This window comes from Heterodontus francisci, chromosome 1 (assembly GCF_036365525.1).
Source record: "Heterodontus francisci isolate sHetFra1 chromosome 1, sHetFra1.hap1, whole genome shotgun sequence".
Classification (NCBI taxonomy): domain Eukaryota; kingdom Metazoa; phylum Chordata; class Chondrichthyes; order Heterodontiformes; family Heterodontidae; genus Heterodontus; species Heterodontus francisci.
The window spans coordinates 50,424,220-50,446,387 of NC_090371.1; the positions used below are offsets into that span (position 1 = coordinate 50,424,220).

The 22,168-nt window shown below is 40.4% G+C and overlaps 1 protein-coding gene across 1 annotated transcript in view; it reads right to left on the bottom strand.

Annotated features, from left to right (window-relative positions):
- Positions 1 to 3,043: 3,043 nt before the first annotated feature.
- Positions 3,044 to 22,168, bottom strand: part of myo5b (myosin VB) — a 398,451-nt gene continuing 379,326 nt past the window's right edge. Inside the window, exons 33-39 of the mRNA XM_068030536.1 lie at positions 20,337 to 20,488; positions 19,461 to 19,550; positions 15,167 to 15,317; positions 12,791 to 13,070; positions 10,168 to 10,342; positions 9,054 to 9,134; positions 3,044 to 8,425 (exon numbers count right to left, since the gene is read on the bottom strand). Of these exons, the coding sequence (XP_067886637.1) occupies positions 8,273 to 8,425; positions 9,054 to 9,134; positions 10,168 to 10,342; positions 12,791 to 13,070; positions 15,167 to 15,317; positions 19,461 to 19,550; positions 20,337 to 20,488 (1,082 nt within the window). The 3' untranslated portion in view covers positions 3,044 to 8,272. The remainder of the gene's footprint in view (positions 8,426 to 9,053; positions 9,135 to 10,167; positions 10,343 to 12,790; positions 13,071 to 15,166; positions 15,318 to 19,460; positions 19,551 to 20,336; positions 20,489 to 22,168) is intronic.

Here is a 22,168-nt window from a genome sequence, read left to right on the forward strand (position 1 = left end):
CAATGAAACTCCATGTAAGCTTGATGAACAACACCTCATCTTCTGATTAGGCACTCTACAGCTTTTGATACTCAACATTGAGTTCAACAATTTCAGAGCATGACTGCCAATTTTTAAAAATTTATTTTTTTTATTTTATTTTTTGTTAGCCATTGCTTTTCATGTTTTTGCTTTTGGATAGAGCTGTCCATTATTCTGCCATTAACACTCTCTCTGGACTCATGCTTTATCTTTCACTACAACTATTAGCACTCCTTTTTCCTTTTGTTCTGTGACATCTCTGTTGTTAATCCCTCCTGCCCTCTGCCCTCTCACACACCTTCCCTTTCACTTGCTCAAAGCCTATTACTTTTTTAACGTTTTCCAGTTCTGATGAAGGGTCACTGACCTGAAACGTTAACTCGGTTTCTCTCTCCACAAAAGCTGCCAGACCTGCAACGTATTTCCAGCACTTTCTGTTTTTAAGCTTTCCTAGATGTCCTCCTACCACCTGAAGGATAGAACATTTCCCTCCTTCTGCCAACTTTCTCCACCAATAGCTCCACTGTAGAGTCCAAAAACCTGGGGACTTTTACAGCTCTGCTATCCCTGCCATTTCACTGACAGTTGCCTCCATGCAAAGTGCTGTCCATTTTAAAAGGTGCAGACTGCCTTTAAATGGTGTCAGCAACGCCCAAAACTGACACCTCCAATTTTGCTCATGAAAATGCATTTACAGCAATTTCTATTGCCCAGTGTTAACCACTCTCGACAGATGCAGCATGGTTGGATACAGAATAAAACTCCCTCTATTCTGCCTCACTAATTTGCCCCAGCCCAACATCTTACATAAATTTGGAACATGCAGGAAATGATTGTTTAAAATTAATGCAATTCAACATTGTGCTAACTCCCGCCACCAGGCTAGCAGTTAATTATTTACAGTGTCTCACATGTATCTGTTATTCCTGTGGGTGGTCTATGGTGCGCAGTTTAAATTGCTGATCTTCTAATTTAGGCTTAGAACCCCTGATTCTGGGAAAATCATGGTAATTTCAGGAGGAATTCAAGGTTCTGAAGAAGGGTCACTGACCTTAAACGTTAACTCTGCTTCTCTCTCCACAGATGCTGCCAGAACTTTGTTTTTATTTCAGATTTCCAGCATCCACAGTATTTTGCTTTTATTTTAGTAATTCCAGAAGGGTTTGGAACCCAAGTTGGCCGTGGGGTCTTCTGGCCGCTGCTGCAGCGTAACGACTGTGAGGCCTAAAGCTTGTTTTCAGCAAGGAATCTTCAAAAAAATTGCAATTACCATTATTTCTGTACCATCTTCCGGTTGTCTCAGGCTCCCCTTCAGACCCTCTGATCCATGCAGCATCCCAGTGCAAGCACCAGCATCAGGGTTTCTTCAGGCACCCCTCTGCTGGGACACATCACTGGCGGTCCAACCAGAAAGCTAGGCTACATTCCAGGAATACCCCTTTCCTCCTCATTACAATCTTTAGACTGGCCCAGTGGCTATTCTAGGTGCAAGCTCAGTCATGTCAATTTAAGCCAGCGCAGAGAACTCTAGGGCACTCTTGTGCAGACATAGATCTGACTCAGCAGTTCTCTTCCCCCAATTCCTCTTTGCTGTGCCTTGGAACTGAATATTTCCCAAGTGCAATAAGGAGGAAAATTTCCCTGATATGTACAAAGGTAAGAGGGAAATTTTCCTCCTTATTGCACTTGGGAAATATTCAGTTCTAAGGCAGCAGAAAAACAAAGTGAATGGGAGAAAATAATATATTTAAATATATGTTTTAATTAAATGGTACTTCCACAATGTCTAATTCACTAATTACACTGTTCAATGTGGTGCTGCCTGTTTGAAAGAGTGGGCAAGTGACAAACTTTTCCCGTCCTCAATTTCTGCTTCTCTGTATATTCCCTAATTTTGCAAAAATAGGGTAGTCCACAGTTCCTCAATGAGGAAGCATCCAGCCTCCATTTAACACTTCCCAACATCCAGGAATATGCCCTGCAGTGACTAGTTACTGTGATTTATTCCCTGCAGATGCTGGATCTCCAACTTGTTAGAACATTGCTTGTTTCACTTTTTCATTTCACTGTACAAAGAACAAAGAACAGTACAGCACAGGAACAGGCCATTTGGCCCTCCAAGCCTGCGCCAATCTTGATGCCTACCTAAACTAAAACCTTCTGCAGTTCCGGGGACCGTATCCCTCTATCCCCATCCTATTCATGTATTTGTCATGATGCCTCTTAAACATTGCTATTGTACCTGCTTCCACCACCTCCCCCGGCAGCAAGTTCCAGGCACTCACCACCCTCTGTGTAAAGAACTTGCCTCGCACATCCCCTCTAAACTTTGCCCCTCTCACCTTAAACCAATGTCCCCTAGTAACTGATTTTTCCACCCTGGGAAAAAGTGCCTTTAAATTTTAGCCATCCAAACAGCTAAAAGTTTTCCCACTTAACACTATTTTTATCTAAATTTATTATAGAATCATAGCACAGCACAGGAGGCAGCTATTCGGCCCATAGAATCTGCACCAGCTCGTTTCATGAGCAATCTAGTTAGTCCCACTCTCTGGCACTTACCCCATATCAACACAATTTTTTTTCTCCAAGTCTTTATATGATTCTATTTTGAAAGCTACTACTGAATCTGTTTTCACTAATCAGGCAGTGCATTCTAAATCCAAACGAGTTTTTTCTCATGTCGCCGCTGGTTCTTTTACCAGTCACCTTAAATCTGTGCCCTCTGGTTATCGACACTTCAGCCATTGGAAACGCTTTACTCTGTTTAAACCTTTCATGATTTGAAACACCACAATCAAATCTCCTCTGGTCCTTCTCTTCCAAGTACAACAATACCATCTTCTCCAGTCTATCCATGTAACAGCAATCCCTCATCCCTGGAACTATTCTAGTAAATCTCTTCTGTACCATTTCCAAAAGAAAAATGTATCAGAAAAAGCAAGTTTCTCCGAAATTGGATTGGAGGTCAAGATAAATACAGTGAGTTCTTTATATTCAAAATTCTTTATTTGACATAATGTGTTTCTCTATTTAAAAGTATTTCAGTTATACTAAAGTGTGCAGTTTACAGTTTTTTCAAAATGTAAAAATTACTTTGATCAGAACATTCATTGTTGATCATTTTTACATTTTACTATTTATTGGTTACACATCATACATAGTTTGTGACAGAATCTTAACCATCATTACAAGCAATTAATATGTCACTTAAAATAATTGTAAAGTTCCTTTATTGACTAATAAGTAGCCAACTGTACCAAAGTTACCAATACTGGTGATAGTCACCCCTTCCTTCCAAGATTTCTACATATTTTTTCTTTAACAAAAAGTTTTTAAAAGTGCAAAAAAAAAAAGGCAAAAGTATCAGGAAGGGCTATAAAGTTTACCCAATAAATCTTCCTATGGATATGTTATGTTTTTCTACCATTGCTGAATCAAGGAAGGGAAAAGCAATTCCTCCTCTGTTCAATCCTCACTATACGGAAAATCCTAATCCCTCCCCCCCAACCACCCAAACCAATCCCATATTGACCAGTAGGTTTAATACACTTGAATATTGATCAATGTAAAACAACTTTGATAAATTACTGTACAGTTATACCAAGTCCTCTATTAACTCCCTATAAGCCAAAAGGCTAACAAGAGTGCCTTGTGGGCACTCACAGGGTATCAATTATTGCAAATTATCTTAAATCTCTCACTTTCATGCATTACAGAAATTCTCAATATTTAATTAAGCAAAATGGGCACCAATCTCAAAATATTCACTTAATTCAGAAATTTCAATACATCTGATGAATCCAGGAATGCCAGTGTCTAATGCCCAAACCCCAGGTCTAGAATGACATCAGATTGCAGAAGCCAAACTTTATTATTGTTGTCTTTGTGGAATTATTTAAAAACTAATAAATCAATTAACTGTGTTGTGCCCTTCATGGGTGTTAAAGACACTATCTCAATGAAGTCTATTGGTTTTCCCTAGTCAGTTGTAGATACAGTGTGATGATATAAATACTGATTTACATGGGTCATCATGACCATGATGCCACCTGGTTCTTCCTTTGCAAGTACAAAAAGTTACATTTTCACAAAGCCGAAGCTCCTTCAAAAGCAGTATCTTAAGAAAAGGGTCAGTAACCAAAACCTTCCATTAAACTGATCCACCATTGTTAAGGCATTCCATGAGTACAGGAACATATATGTTATGCTGTTACAATATAAAAAATTCATTTTGTTATGTTCATTATGTTCAATTGATTAACTTGGATGGGGAGTTTATAATGAAAATGCTTCATCTCCACTCAACACCATCCTGTGAAAGTGCTTCTGAAAGATCCTCAGGCTTTTTAATACCCAGTGATACTTCACCACAGAAGCTTGGGAGTTTATGACAATCTGGCAGGTCTGGTCTTTACAATGAAATATGCAAGCTAGTATTATATGAGGCCTCAATGCACAACATAATAGATTAAATTAAATACATTCCTGGAAATAGATGGAATTTTGAAATATGGTGAAAAGATGGGAAAATGGGACTGGAACATGACAAAAGGGATAAAACTGCTGTGCTGATTTGCCTTTCCTTGTCCAAAAAAAAAAATCAAAAAAAATAATCTGATATCTTAACTTCATATAGAATCTTATAGCACAGGAGGCCATTCAGCCCATCATGCCTGTGGTGGCTATTTGAAAGAGCTATCCATTTAGTCCCACTCCCTTGCTTTTTCCCCCATAGCTTTGTAATTTTTTTTCTTTGCAAGCATACTTCCAATTCCCTTTTGAAAGTTACCATTGAATCTTCTTCTACAAACCCTTTCAAGCAGTAAATTTCAGAACATAAATTGCTACATGCCAATTATCTAAACCTGTCTCTTCTGGTTACAATTCCACCCGACAGCTAAAACAGTTTCTTCTTATTTAGTTTATCAAAACCCTTCATAATTTTGAAAATCTCCCCTAACTTTCTCTGCTCTAAAGAGAATGGCTTCTCTAGTCTGTATACACAATTGAAGTCCCTCATCCCTGGCATCATTCTAGCAAACCTCCCCTATACCATCTCTGAGACTTTGACACCCTTCCTTAAAGTGTAGTCCCCAGATTTGGACAAATGAACTGCATAGTACATAGCAAAGTTATTAAAGGATGGATGAAGGCTTAAGAAACGTACAACTGATAGTGCCGGATAACACTAAAAACAATTGGTAAAAGCATTGGGCATCAGAATCAGGGATTTACAACTTAAATATATTTAGGCACTCACATAATATCTCCTTCCACTCCCTCAATATAATATCAATATGAAAAATGACCAATATGAAACACTTGATACACTCTGCTTTCCTTACTATAACAGGGCTTCTGTATGACCCCCCAAAGATGGGATTACACAGTAGATATACTGCAATGGTGGACCATTGATTAGGTGATTAGGTTACTACCTACATGTCGCACTTATTTACCAAAGAAATATTGTATGCCATTTCTTCCTCCCCCATATTACTAAATCTGGTGCTTTCATTAAAGTAAAATGCAATTTTCTCCCAATTTTAAACCTTTTTTCCTGCAAGTACTAGCTCTTGCTGTGAGAGGATTCCACAGGTGCCAACAGCCCTGCAGTCCTTTGCCATGTGGCATTTCACTATGTGTCAGTCTAGACAGTGAAAGTACACAGCCAAATTTACAATACGTCTCTCGCAAACCCTCTCTGACTGGGGTCATTGGCTATTACCAGCACCCAAGGTGAGATTTCCCCCTTTCTTAGAAGTAGATGCTGTAGTACCTCCACTGCCGTCTGGTTGAGATCAGCTAACTCAGTAGACTAGAGATTAAATGTGGTCTTTATGATTTAGTACAGCAGGTGGTGCATTTACCCACCCAGTGATCAAGAGAACTCTGATTTGTTCTACAATAATCCCATTGTGATAAATGAGTCACAGGCATGCAACTGTACTTAGATTTCAACAGAATAATTATTGTCCTTGGACAGAACTTCCTTTAATTACTTTCTTTGTGCTTAATTCTTCTCTCCTGACCATATCAGAGTATAATGCTGAAACTGTATCGGTTTTCATGCATCTTAATCAGGTCCATTGTTATTATAGTTATATACATCTGCCATATCATTTTGTTTTTATGAAAATTAAAAATAAATGACCATTTTCGACTGTAAAAAAAGATCATCTGAATTAAATTTATTATTGAGGAATAATTACACCAATCTATCCAAGATATGTAACGTTAGAGCATCTAAACACTGCATATTAATGTACATTGTCTTACAGAACCACAATTACTTTAACTATTTTACCCATTTCCATTCGCAACCATTGGATATCTTGAAGGGACTTGAGGATTTAAAACTTTGCCACTTCCCTGCTTCCACTTTATTGCTCCAGGGTGAAGTTGGGAAAACCAGCTGAGAAAGAGGAACAGGAAGAGATAATGATGCATCTGAGGATCTGACGTCTTGTTTGTCCTTGGTGTGTGTGGTATTTTGGGATTTGTATTGGAATGTTGCACTTGGATTCATGCAATGGAGATCAGTGGTTAAAGGGAGAAAGTCACATTTGATTTTGATTCTAGATCATGAAGATTAATGACCTGCTTATATTACAGATTGATATGTTCAATGTGTTTAATGCATCATTGTATTACAACGGTGTTTGTGGGTAAGAGTAAGAGTAATCAATAGTCTTGATATTCTTTTCTTCAAAAAGAAAGAAAGAAGAAAAGAATATGTTCAATGTGTTTAATGCATCATTGTATTACAACGGTGTTTGTGGGTAAGAGTAAGAGTAATCAATAGTCTTGATAGGAGTTGTTAATCCTACTGCTAAATAGAAATGTGTGATTGGAAAAACTACATATCAATTCAGGACCAAGTGATGGAGTGCTCTAACCTTTGCTTTTGAAACCCTGGCATTCAAATTTCAGCCAACAGAGGTAGAGAGACACATGCATTCAATATATTGAAAAGTGGGGGAAATGGGGTGAGGGAGATAAATCCAAAAGTAACTGGCCATTAACAACAAGCAACCTATATCCAATCTTAACCAAACTATTTGCTGCAGTTAAACATTTAGCAAGGCACTGACTTTGCCAGTGGGGTTCTGCTGTCTCAGCACTGCAAGACTATTGCTGTAAGCATCTCTGTTATGTGTTAGATATTGTATAGATTTTACAATTAATGCACATCAATATCTTGATTTTTTTTTAACAAGTTCAGATTCGTTCCTGCAAATTACAATTTCCCAATAAGTATAAATTTCCCAATAAGTATAAGGCTAGTTTGTTATCCACAAGAAGCAGGAACAGGAACATTGTGCTGTCACATTTTAAAAAGTTAAACCAATTGGACCTCAACTGGGTACATCACAATAATGAACTAAATGTTTGTCTTCAACTTAAATATCATTGATTCAAGAGGTTATGCTCAGCATTGCCAAATTTATCCCTTAATGAGTCAAACACAATCCCAAAGCTAAGATGTTCTTAATTTAGGAATCAAGCCCACAATGCAAGCTTCCAGCAACTAGCTCAAAATCCCTCTTTGTCCAAGAGTCAAACAAGCAGTAATAGAAGCACTGTAATTAACAGCTGAAATAATAAATCACAACAAGCCTTAAAACAAGTTCTTAGCTACGGTCACAGCAGGAATGAGGAATTATTTATGTAAATATCAGAAAGGTGATACCTGCTCCAAGCTGGTTGTATACATTGAGCAGAACCAAAGCCCATCCCTACTTGCATTTTCAGTCATTTTCTTTTCTCTACACAGTTCATTATTTATGTGTAGAATATTCCACTATTAATACAAAAGGGATTCCACTACATGCTTGAACGTTGCAACAAAGTCAAAAGACTGCACGTTTGAGCTATTAAACATGCAGCGAGTACATTATGAATCCAGTGTTTTCTCTTGAATCCAGATACAATTATTCATGACCCGGCCTTCTTTGTTTCTTTTTTACATTTTACCCAATAAATAATCATTGTTTTTTTTAAATTATAAAAATAAAGCATGGCCTATCACTTGAATTGCTAGCTGTTCCCTCTGAATGCTTCTCAACTGGCTTGTAGTAGATATTTATTAGTGATGGTGATGGGTTATTTATGCTTTCAGTCAGGTTTTGATATGGCCTTGTGCAATTATTTCTTTCCGTAATAATTCTTGATTGAAAGCAGCAATTATCCAAGATTCATCTTTCTTCTCTTTCCATCTGTTCTTCTGGGCACACACACTTTTGTTCTATACTCTGTTGAGGAAAGTTAAGTTCAAATTTGCTGGGATGTGAATGGTATCCAGGTTGAGTGCAGAAGGGTTGAATGGGAAGATAACAGGAAACATGTGTTTGAAGTCCATTAGTAGTTGAGGAGGTTCATTGCGGTCTTGTAAACAGGACTAAGTGAAGAGAAAACACAATGATAAATATAGCCGAACAGAAGTACCTATTTATATATTTTTTATATAACGAGTCAGTATGGCAGTGTAGTGGTTAAGCTGCTGGACTAGTAATCTACAGAATGCAAGTTCAAATCTCATTGTGGCAGAAAAAACAATGAAACTGACAGATTGTTGTAAAATCCTAATTGGCTCATTAATGGTCTTTAGAGAAGAAAACACATCTGTACCTGGTCTGGCGTATGTAATTCCATTCCACACTAATGTGGTTAATTCTTAACTGCCCTTTGGATATTAGAAATTTAAGTTATGAAAAAGGATTGAGGAAAAAGGAGATGGGTGGAGCTTTTCCAAGCAAAAGGTACAGACTTGTTTTGCTTACTGGCCTCTTTGTGCACCTAAATATTCTTAACGTTCTTCGAAGAACTCAAATGTTTCCTTGAAGCATTCCTTTAAATATTGAACTGTAGGCTTAAAAGGTGCAAAATAAGTAATTTGCGGATTTTTTATTTACAGAATGTTGGAAATGAATGCCTGAAATTGGGAAGCACTGGCAAAAATGGGAGTAAATGTGGTAGGCTTCTTCTAAAAAAGCATCATTCAATTGTTTGGGCTATGAAGAAATTACCTGAATATTTCTAATGAAGGCTACCGTCACACGTTCTTCAAACTCATTCACTGGTGTGTAGAGGTTTAAAATCTTGACAATCTGTTGTGGAAAAGAATAGCAACAATACAGAATTTAGTGAGTAATTATTGAGAAAACTTAACAAAATCTAAGGTTCTAGAGTTCAAACAGGGTGTGTGCTAAGTTAGCTAATGACGGTCCGAGCTGCAACAATTGGAGCCTCAGGAAAAGTAAAGACAAACTATGAGCCAGAATTCCTGATTCTGATTGCTATTGAATCACCCCACTAGTAAGCACATTATATGGATACGCCACAAAGTTGAATAGCATATTGATACTCAGTGCCTAGGCTCACACAAGAATGCCCCCTTAGAATAGTTAACAGGGTACCTGGCACCTGTGCAGCAGAACTCCAGAAAGGCTCGGGAGAGGAAGGTGGCAATGTTGGCTGGCAGCAAAACCTTATGCTGTAAACTTGTCTGTACAAGGTGCAAGAGCAGTTTTACCACAGCCAAATCAGAAATTATTTCACATCCAGTAGGGCAAAATGTTGGTGAGAAAAATACCATCAAAATTAGCGTAGTTGCAAGTGTAATGCCCATCAGCATGATGCTTCCCTCACATCGGTTTAACTAGTGGCATCAAAAGAAAAACAGGAACAGATTGCGAGGGGAATTTACAACTTATTACAACTAGGGCTTTACAATCTGAATTGAATGGGGATGCATCAGGTGTACTTTCTTTTTTGAAAAAGGATGAGATGCAAGAAAAGTGGCTATGAATGGAAGGAGTCATCAGATGTGTCAGTTGGGTTAATTTCTCTGGTGTCTTATGCAGAATCATTTGGATCTAAATTTAATTTTTGATCATCTTACTGTGCAAAATCAGCTAAATGCATTTAGTAGAGTTTGCAAACTGCCTCACTCACTTTGATTAATATTTCACTGCTACCTGATGTTCTGACATAATTGTTGCGAGATATGAGATGTTGCATACTTGGCAAAAGGCCATGGCTCTGATACATCACTGACTGGCTACTGAAAACCTCACATTTAGCGTTTGCCTAAAGGTTGACTGCTCTGCCATCATTGCAAAATAGCCAAAGGTCATTTACCTGCTGTGGGGTGAGAGATGTACACGTTGAACAGATGGCCACAGCATCGTCGCTTGTTTTCTTCTTTACTTGAAGGAGCTGTGCAGCCTGGATTAGAGGCTCCATTGTCTTCGCAGCCCCACTCTGCTGTAAATTCTTTCCTCGAAGCCACTCTTCTAACTGACTGATGTTATACCTACACAAACACATCCAATTTTACATTAATTTTTGTTCCTTTCTTCCAATTAATTACCTTCTTCCACTCACCAAAAAAATCTCAATGATTCTCCCAAATGGTGAGTAGGCAGTTCCCAGGCAGTTCCTAGGGTACTTGTACCGGAGTATAAGTGGAGGTGATTTGGATGCATTTTTGATTCCTCAAATGGCCTCTAGTCATCTTGATTTTTAAAAAAATATATTTTAAGTGCCCAACCACTTGCTCTAAAAGTACAGCCAGGATCAAGAACTCACATTACATAGAGTCACAAGCATACATAGCCAGATAAAAGCACCAACATGCCACCTGTACACAATAATAAACTGAGTTGTTCACTTAGAGCACTAGCTATAGGGCCGGGTTCCAGAGTCAGGCCAGAAAATGGCCCGTGCTCCTGGGTGTATCTGCACTGGCTGAGTGGATGGCCACCCCTGCCATATTCTGCTGGCTTGGCTAATTAATACAACATTTCGAAGGATAGATTTCCTAAACACCAATACGGTGTTTGCCATCATTACCTACCACTATCTCCGACATACAAGAGCCTCCTACTTGCTCTACAATGGCGATGAAATCAGCTTGAGAGCATCTCACAGTAAGCTTCACACACTGGTGCCAGCAAACTGTTCACACACAGAAATCTGGTCATCAGTCAGGGGCAGCCAGCAGCAATGGTATGAGAGCAGAAGAAATTGATAAGTGCTTCACCTCTCAGGGTGACGAAATAACTACCTTTCATAGCTGGCCCACTCAGAGAATTGCGGAAGAAGTCGGTAAAGGAATGTCAGTAGTCAACCAGTGGAGGTGGCAATGAGTTGGCAGTAGGAAGAGGGATACTCATGGCGTAACAGAAACAGACATTCTTCGTAGATGAGTCATGGCATCTCTACTGAGGAGCAGTAGCATGTTAAAGCACTTGCTCCTCCCAGCGAAGTGACACTTAGAAAGAGCAGGATATGAGAAGGTAGATAACATACCCTACACTATCTAAGGCCAGCCCCGAGGAAACAAACATTGATGCACTTGTGGAGTAGAGAAATAAATTGGAATATTTGGTGATGATTTTCTGGTGAGCAGAACCATGGCAATTTGGGAGCAAATACGAGAATGAAAAGAAAGGCGGGAGTTCTAATCTAATATGTTTCTATGCAGCAAGTCGAGAGAGGCCCAAAGGGGTTGTTCTGTAGGGACTACAGAGCTGCTTTTAAGCAGTCATTAATTCTGTGAGGCACTTTTAAAAAATTTATTCAGGAGATTTGGGCATCGCTGGCTAGGACAGCATTTCTTTCCCATCTCTTTGCAGAAAAGATTCACAAGGATGTTGCCTGGTTTCGAGGGCTTGAGTTGCAAAGAGAGATTGGATATGCTGGGTCTGTTTTCCCTGGAGCAAAGGAGGCTGAGATGGGACATGATCGAGGTATATAAAATTATGAGAGACATAGATAGGGTAGATAGCCAGAGTCTGTTTCCCATGGTAGGGGTGACTAAAACTAGAGGGCATAGATTTAAGGTGAGAGGGAGGAGGTTTAAAGGGGATCAAAGGGGTAAATTTTTCACACAAAGAATAGTGGGTATCTGGAATGAGCTGCCTGAGGAGGTGGTGGAGGCAGGAACAGTATCAACATTTAAGAGGCATCTGGACAGGTACTTGAATGAGCAAGGCATAGAGGGATATGGAATTAATGCAGGCAGGTGGGATTAGTATAGATAGGCATTATGGTCGGCATGGACACGGTGGGCCGAAGGGCCTGTTTCTATGCTGTGCGACTCTACAACTCTAATTGCCTTTGAGACATCCATCTAACTGAGCATTAGCCGAGTCACTTCTCCCTCCTCATCTGTAGGCAAAGGTGCCAGTTCACCTCCCAGTTCTGCTGGCTAATGGCAAACTTGTACAGAACATAACAGATGAAAAATATCTTTAATAATTTCTTAGGGCTGGGGAGTAAGAACCCAACTAATCCATACAAACATCATGATTTTATGTTGCTTTAGAATTTGGATGGCCTCACTATATTTCCTTTCAGTCTGAGTGTACGGGCCTCTGGACTGGTGTCAAAAGTTGAGGCAACAAGGGTATTCTCGATCTCCTACATTCATCCAACTTGCTCACTACCCATTGTTATATGGTGAAAATATCATCGCTGCTGTTTTGCGTAGTCAACAGTATTATTCTTTTGTGATGGTCCGTGACCACCTGCACTTTGATCAAATTACAGCTTTTTTGATTAATGTATGCTAGTGATTGATGACATGCAGATTGCCTTCACGGTGTCAATGTGGCCCAGCACCTTTTTGAACCAAAAACAAAACAACTTCTCCAACAATCACTTTTGATTTGTTAAATCTTGATATTTGGGCAAGGGGGTGTGGCTTGTGGATTCCGAGATGCAATAGTAGGCAAGAATCATTCTCCAGGAATCATACCTGAGCTGCATTCCGGTACTCCATGAGCACACATCCTTCCTCAGTAGCAGATTGTTAAGTGTAACAGCATTGATGACGTAGAAAAGCTGCCGAAAGACCTGCTGGATAATCTCAGGATCTAGTCCATGCTCACACATGGTGCTGTTTAACAGGTTAAGCTGGCGCAGCATGGCCTCCAGAGTGTAGCTACTGTCTACATCCACCCGGCTGGAAGAACGCTTCCTGTAGCCCATGGGTTTCACACTGGACTGAATGCTCTCACTTTCCAACATTGCAGATACTATATAAAAAAAGGCCACATTAATACAAACTAAAACAGCTACTACAGACATGCATCATATAGGAAAGTAGTGCTGGAAAGAATGTCCTAAACCAATTCACAATAGAATACAATAATGAGTTGTGTTTAAATTTCAAGGATAGATATACTTAATGGACTATATATAATTAAGAAAAAAATCCCAGAGTATGTATTTCACTATAATATTTTCAACAATGAGCATACCATAACCTTCTCAGCAAAATAGGGAATGGCAATAAATCTGGCCTGGCCAATGTTGCCCACATCCGAGAACAAGTAAAAAAAATTGCAGTGAGCTTTGTCAGAAGAAGCAGTTTCTGTCTTTTCCTGGTCAAATTTCACCCCTCCTTGTTTTTTTGTGGATGAAGTTTTGTGCCCATTGGTATGAAGGATGTCATTAAGAGCAATGGAGCATTTTTTTCATTTCAGGAGAGCACAGCTTGAATCAAATGAAACCAAAGTGTCAGTGTCACATGGCTTGCACAAGTTGGAGCTGGATTTGTTCTATACTTCATTGGTGCTCATACTTGACTATGAGCCCAATATAATCAATTCTAGGCTAGGATTTTAGCTTTAAGAGATAAACTAGAAGTATAAAAAACAACTCCCATACAAAATTGGATGGGTCTCTGTCACAATTAAGAATGGCACAGCACCAACTAAATGTAGCTAACTGACACTTGATTTTACCATATTTATCATTAGAGGGGTTCAGTGCACCAGTAAATGTATGACATAAGCATGTGTAAAATTGTCAATCTCTGTACATTTTTGCATAAGTGGAGCAGTTTTCTGCTGTGGATCTGTACTTATTAGTAATAGCGTGAGACTGCTCCTGAATCTTCATGCCAAACAGAGATCCTCTGTTCCATCTACTTTAAGCTCCATTCTAATCAAGATACCAGAAGACAAAGAACAACATGCAAGCAACTCGCCAAGCCTCCTTTGACAGCACCGTCCAAACTTGCGACCTCTACCACCGAGAAGGACAATGGCAGCAGATGCGTGGGAGCACCACCACTTGCGAGTTCCCCTCTAAGTCACACACCATCCTGACTTGGAATTATATCGCTGTTCCTTCACTGTCGCTGGGTCAAAATCTTGGAACTGCCTTCCTAACAGCACTGTGGGTGTACCTACACCACATGGATTGCAGTGGTTCAAGATGGCAGCTCACCACCACCTTCTGAAGGGCAATTAGGGATGGGCAATAAATATTAGCCTAGCCAACTACACTCATATCCCACGAAAGAATTTTTTAAAAAACCAACTATGGTACCCTTCCCCCAAGCTTAATCCATTAGTGGCTCAGGCAGCTTTGAAAGGAATGTTGATGTCAACAGTATAAAGGGGCTGAAATAACATAAGAAGTAAAAATCATTATCCCAGATTTCTGAAGGTTTTATTGGAAAGATTAATTCGGCTCCCTTCACCTTCAGTAATTTATTGAAGAAAATTTTCCCAACGGTAACATTTGCCAGCTCATCAATATTTCAAAAAAAAAAATCAACAGCAAGCCAGAAAAACAATAAAAGGATATTAAATCATAATTCTTTCTAATGGTCTCATTCTTTTTAAAGCTGGCATTTGTTCATTGAAGAATGTTTGAACAGAAAATTCCTTACCTGTAAGCAAGTATTCAAGGAGCTCCTGTCATGAATGAGTGAATGGACCTTGGTGTGTTACTGTGTGACACAGACCATGTCTACATGAAGTTAGCTGATCTCATGTGGACTGTCAGTCAGGAGGCTGTGAATAACTTCAGCATCCATATGGCCAGGCAGGGGAGTGGGCTTGGGGGAAGGAAAATCAACTAGTGCACACTTAATTACTATTCCATAACCCCTGGTGTAAAGTGTGGATAACAGGCGAGGTCAGTATCAAGCTTAACCTTGACACTGTCCAATGCTCGAAACTCCAAATAGCTCGTCAACACTCACTGTCGAAGTTCACGCTATTAAGAGTACTAAAGTTAGCAATGCTTGTGCAGCTGTCCTTTAAATGATGGATGCCTTTGAGAGAAAAGGGAACTTTTTTTTCCCCCCGAGAGAAGTATTTATGAATAAGCGTCTTACCAATCATGGTCTGAAGGAGACCTTCTGCAACTTTAATCATCTGCTGATAGATCTGAATAGAGAGGTCACTTAGAACCTGACGATACTCTGTGAGGTCAAAGTTCTTGAGGCTGTGCTCATTCTGCCGTGTATTATTCTGCTTCATGAAATCCTGAAGGAATTGAGAAAAGGCACGAGAACATAAGATGTTATTCTTGCATATAGTTTATTTTCACATATTCCCTCTTTCAGAAGGGACCAAACCAGTAATGAACAAATCTGCAAAAGACTGAAAAAGACCGAAGGAAATAGCCACATCCTTATACATTGCTCATATACATTAGGAATAAAGAAATGAGATGCTTTTCACACCTTCAGCACAACCCAAAGTGTGGAACTATCTTTCTCCATTCCATCTGCCGGTGACAACAGGACGTTGTTGCACAGTGTTTCTAATTTCCCAAATAAAGATCAATGTTAACAAGGCAAATATTACACAGCAGTGTGATAGGAAAGATTGCTTGAAGTATGGGCTAATTAAAGAAAGCAAATTGCATTTGACTAACTTGATTGAGCTCTCTGATATTAATGGAGACAATTTATGAGGTAATGCAATTGATGTGTATATGGGCTTTCAAAAGGCTGTTGAAAAAGTATCACATAATAGACTTGTAAGCAAAATTAAAGTCCGTGGGATTAAAGGGACAAAATTGACTAAGGGACAGAAAGCAAATCAGTGGTGAATGTTTTTTTTCCAGACTGGAGGGAAATATACTGTAGCGTTTCCCCAGGGATCGGTATTATGATCACTTTTTGATATACATTAATGTTGGGTATACAGGGCATAATTTCAAAGCTTGCAGGTGATATAAAACTCAGAATTGTAGTGAACAATGAGAAGGATAATGACAGACTTCAGGAGGATGCAGACAGGTGAAATGGGCAGACAGCTGGCAGATAACATTTAACATAGAGAAGTGTAAAGTAATGCATTTTGTTGGAAGAACGGGCAGAGTCATTTTGAAGGGGGTTCAGGATGAGAGATTTGGGGGTATATATGCACAAATCTTTGAAGGTGATGCAAAATGAAAGTCCATGAGATTAAAGGGACAAAATTGACTCAGGGACTGAAAGCAAATTAGTGGTGAATGTTTTTTTTCCCAGACTGGAGGGAGATGTAATGTAGTGTTCCCCTATTTAAAAAGGCATCCTTGGCTTTAATATAGAAGCTTTAGACTACAAAAGCAAGGAAGTTATGTTAAATCTTTATAAAACACCGGTTAGGCCTCAGATGGAGTATTGTGTCCAATTCTGGGCACCACACTTTAGGAAAGATGTCAAGGCCTTAGAGATGGGGTAGAAGAAATTTATTAGAATGGTATCAAATTTGAGGGACTTCAGTTACATGAAGAGACTGGAAAAGCATTTGATAAAATACCACACAAGAAGTTGTTACATAGGATTAGGAATAATACATTCGTTTGGATTGAGGATCGGTTAACAGAAAGAAAACAGGGTAGGACTAGACGGGTCACTTTTGAGTTGTCAGGTTGTAACTAGTGGGGTGCCACAAAGTTCAGTGCCTGAACCTCAGTTTTTTCCAATCTATATCAATGATGAGGGGGTCGAGTGTAATGTATTCAATTTTGCTGACGCTACAAAGCTAGGTGAGATACAAAATTATGGCACAGAAGGAGGCCATTCAGCCCATCGTGTCCGTGCTGGCCTAAAAAACTAGCCACCCAATCTAACGCCACCTTCCAGCACCTGGTCCATAGCCTTGTAGGTTACAGCACTTCAGGTGCATGTCGAGGTACCTTTTCAAAGAATTGAGGTTTCCGCCTCCACCACCATGCCTGGCAGTGAATTCCAGACACCCACCACCCTCTGGGTGAAAAAGTTTTTCCTCACGTCCTCTCTAATCCTTCTACCAATCACCTTAAATCTCTGCCCCCTGGTAACTGACCTCTCCGCTAGGATAAGCTGTGAGAAGGATGTAAGAGACTGCAACAGGATATAGACAGGTTAAATGAGTGAGCAAGAAGGTGGCAGATGGAGTATATGTGGGGAAATATGAAATTATCCACTTTGGTAGGAAGAATAAAAAAGCAGAATATTTTTTAAAAGGTGAGAGACTAGTAAATGTTGATAGACGGTTTTGGGGGTCCTTGTACACAAATCGCAGAAAGTTAACATGCAGATACAGCAAGCCATTAGGAAAACAAATGGTATATTAGCTTTTATTGCAAGGGGGTTGCAGCAGAATAGTAAGCCAGTCTTGCTGCAATTATATAACACTTTGGTGAGATCACATCTGGAGTACTATGTACAGTGTTGGTCTTCGAGGGAAGGATATACTTGCCTTAGAGGGGGGTGCAATGAATGTTCACTAGATTGATTCCTGTAATGACAGGGCTGTCCTAGGAGGGGAAATTGAGGCCTATATTGTCAGGAGTTTAAAGAATGAGAGGTGATATTGAAACATTAAAAAATTCTTAGAGGGCTTAACAGGATAGCTGCTGAGAGGCCATTTCCCTTGGGTATGAAGTCTGGAACTAGGGGGCATGGTCTCAGAATAAGGGCTCAGCCATTTAGGACTAAATGAGGAGAAATTTCTTTACTCAGAGGGTTGTGAGTTTTGTAATTCTCTACATCAGAGGGCTGTGGATGCTCAGATATTGAGTATATTCAAAATTGAGATAAGATAGATTTTTGGACACTAAGGGAATCAAGAGATATTGGATAGGGCATGAAAGTGCAGTTGAGGCAGAAGATCAGTGATGATCTTACTGAATGGCGAGCAAGCTCGAGAGGCCATATGGCCCACTCCTGCTCCTATTACTAAAGCTCTTAAAAGCTGGGCTTGATCGCCTTAGAAGATAGAAGGTTAAGAGCAGATTTGATAGAGGCTTTGAAAATCAAGAACAGTTTTGATAGAGTAAATAAGATGAAACTGTTTCCAGTAGCAGAAGGGCCGATAACTACAGAATTGGGGTGATGGGCAAAAGAACTAGAGGCGACTTGAGGACATTTTTTTGCAGCAGCAGCAGTTTGTCGCGATCTGGAACACATTACCTGAAAGGGTGGTGGTAGCAGATTCAATAGTAACTTTCAAAGCAGAATTGGATATATATCTGAAAGAGAAAAACTTATAGGGCTATGGGGACAGAGCAGGGGAGTGGGAATAATTGGATTGCCCCTTCAAAGAGCTGGCACAGGTGCGATGGGCTGAATGGCCTCTTCTGTGCCATACTATTCTATGATTGTAAATGTTAAAAGTTTTAGTTGATGCAAATTGAGGTTGAAAGTATTGGAAAACAGGAGTTCCCAGCAGTAAATCTTACTTCGCTTTAATTATATGTTAAAGAAGTGTAATGGTAATTTTTTAAAAATGCACAAATTATATAAATCCTCTCCTTAGAAAGTGTAAGGTAAAGACTAGTAGGAGACCAGCACAGAATTTAATCAATATTTAGAAAGTTTCCTTTATAAGCCCCATGGTATTTTCAGAGATGATATGATTATTTGATTATTTCATTGTTATGCTTTGTAAGTGACTCATACTCAGAGAATATACTAAATAAAGTCAACCTTTCTTGAAGAATCACCTTTGCTTTTAGCTCAAGCAAGGATCCAAAGTACAGGGGCACACCAAACACAATACTAATAAAATGATCAGAGTGGAATTATGCTGAGAAAGTATCAAATATTTCATATTTAGGGTGCACTGTATCTAAATGACTAATTGGAAAGTTCTACAAAAAGCTGGCACAGGCACAATGGGCCGAATGACCTCCTTCTCTACTGTATCATTCTGTTTATGAAATAAAGCAAGGCTTTACCAAGTCACCAGCAATGCAGAAGAAGCATGTTGCCCTCTGTCTCTCACCTTTCCCGAAGCTGTGGTAACTTTCATCAGTTAAGTTTGCTAAGATTTCCAATCAGTGGCCATAATTTTGTATGTGGACTTATCAATCTTTGTCCATGGAATGATGTGTGGACAAGCTCCCAGAACATAAAATTGCCTTAATTTTCCCTTCATTGCAATCTCACTCAGAGCGGTTGCTGATATGGCATCTGAATAAACAATTACACTGTGCAGTAGGTGGTGTTATTCCAAGGCTGGGCTAAGGCACATCATTGGGGATGATTAGAGGAAATCTTTGCTCTAGCTAGCCATGCTATACTTGCTGTACTTGGTCTGGGGGTACTCGATGGGCAAAAAAAAAGTCTTGCTTTCTCCAAACATTCTATGTTTAGAAATAGCACGCAAAACATGGTCTGCTACTGAGTAGAAATGCTAAACCAGACTTACTTCATCTCCACTGTATTGTTTTAGACAGTGTAACAGGCGGCAACTGTTGGACAACCAAAATGACGTTATTTCAAAGTCATCGTTATGTTTCTGAAAAACACAAAAATTACTTTTAACAACAAGACAGCTAAAATGTAGAAATAACCTCCATTTTTTTAAAAATTCATTCACGGGATGTGGGTGTCACTGGCCAGGCCAGCATTTATTGCCCATCCCCAATTGCCCTTGAGAAGGTGGTGGTGAGCTGCCTTCTTGAACCGCTGCAGTCCATTTGGGGTAGGTACACCAACAGTGCTGTTAGGAAGGGAGTTCCAAGATTTTGATCCAGTGACAGTGAAGGAATGGCAATATAGTTCCAAGTCAGGATGGTGTGTATTATACTATATATTTTAATAAAATCCTTGTGGTTTCCTTCATGCTCATTGTGAAACTACTGAGATTGTTCTTTCCAGTGCACTGAATTAGCTGACTTTAGCTAGGATGGTAGCTGGGATAGTATAATTGGCCTCCGTGCCTTTGACCAGGGAGGGAAAACAAAAATGAACAAGGGTTCCTGTCCCTGATATTTATCCAGTGACTCTTACTAGGAACTTGTGAAGATGGGAACAACCTCAACTGTCAAGCATCCTGCTGACACTTGCTGTGTACTCATGTACAAAGGAAAGCTGCATGGGTGAGTGGCCAGCGTCCATGAAACTGTAACCATGCATATGACAGTGCCTTCAGGAGAGGAGGCAGAAAACTGAATTTATTTTTAATGAGATTGTACTACAGTGTACAAAGTCCTAAGTAACAGTCAAATCATCAGAATCCCACTTAGCACCAACCTCATTCTGGAAACTTTCACTGGCTGTGTTGAAGAAATGAATTCCTTACCTTTAGCACTTTCTTGATGCCATTGATGGCTGTAGTGAAGAGCGAGTGGACCTTCTGGTCATCATTAACATAATCTGCATGCCTAAGGCACATAAAGAGGATGTATGCAGGCAGACCCGGCACTGTGGCAGAGACTGCTTGAGGCTTCAGATCTAGAAATGGATGGGAAGGAGAAAACAGTTTAGTTTAATCACTAATCTTACTGGCAGAGTTGACACAGGGCCTATTGGAAAGAAGGTTGGGAACAATTAGCTATTCCAGCTTCTGTTGACACCTCTCCTCATACATAAAAAAAACACTGCTAATATTTAATTTTGTAAAAGGCAGAGGGTAAGTGATAATACATTTCTGGTATTTTTTTCACGATAATGATGCAGCTTATTTGAAAAGGGATGTGCACTGCACTATGGTGATACCAGTCAAAAACTGACAGTTAGTGAAATGGACAGGTGTAGTTCAATGCAGAGAAATGTGAAAGTAGTAGTACAACATTGTAGGAAAATGCACCCTAAATGGTAAGATTCTTAACAGAGTGAAATAAGATAGAAATCTAAGGGCTGAATTTCGAGACCCTGTCACGGGTCCCAGTGGCAGACCCGGAAGTGGGCACCGTTGCCGCTCATCACGTGTTGCAGGCCCGGGGGGACAACCAACTATCATAATGGAGGCACGGGCCCTGTCCAATCACGTAACGGGGCAGGCTTCGAGACACCAAAGGCAGCATCAGATGACTCTGGAGCAGGTTCTGGCACCATATTTCAAGCCCTGCCAGCCCTGCTTTCATTGCTGCCTTTAAGTCATTTGCTGTTTCGTGTTCTCTGCTGAAATCGGTGTTGGATTGACTCCTGTACCACTCCAACCTGCCCCGGAGAAGGTTGCTACAAAATTGCAGAGGCAAGACATAGGGTGGCCCCATGGTTGAGCGATGCCTTTCTCGAGATTCTCTTCCAGGCTTCAAGAGAAAGGCGGGAGGGTCCTCTTCCCCAGCGACAGCAAGAAGATGTCCCTACTGCCCGACCAAGCAAGCCTGGATGGAGTTGCAGAGGTGGTCAGCAGCCGTGGGGTCACCCCCCTCCCTCCAACCGGATCCAGTGCCGCAAGATGGTCAACGACCTCCTTCGTTCTGCCAAGGTGAGGGCTCCACACCTCTCTCCTCTTTGGAGCTTGCATGTGGTTACACAGGAGGAAGTGAGACAGGGGGAGGGAGGCACCACCTAGGCACTGGCAAAGGAGGTTAGGCTTCAACACATCCTGACAGATGCACGGCTGCATCTCAGCCACAGGCCACCTTCTTTCACAGTTCACTCCCATTAACTCCCTTGAAAGCTGACATGAGGATGAGTTATATAGAAAACCCCAGCAAAGGACAAGTGGCTATCACTAGCAGAACTGTCCTGTTGCCCCTTCTGTGAAGAATTACTACTTCCCTCTTTCCATTTTCAGGACAAGCTGGCCCATAACAGCAGGGAGACCTCAAGGACTGGCGGAGGAATTCCAGGCATACGGCCTCTCTCGACAGATGAGGAAGACGCACTGGAGTTAGTGGAAACCCAGGGCAGCAGATGGTGAGACTGGAGTTTCCGAGCAAGAGAGTGAGGGAGGATTGTCTTCAATCGACATCCAGCACACTCCTGGAGATCCACATCACACATGGATATCATTTCGAGATCTGCACAGCCTAGCCCACACAATGTTTGTGTTCTCCCATGCAGCTTGGCCTCTGCAGAAGGCTCCATCAGAAGGGGAGCAGCTGTCAACCTCTGAAGAGGAGCAGTCAGAGGATGCACCATCCCATAATTCTCCTGCACCTTCCATCAGTGTAGATACATTCA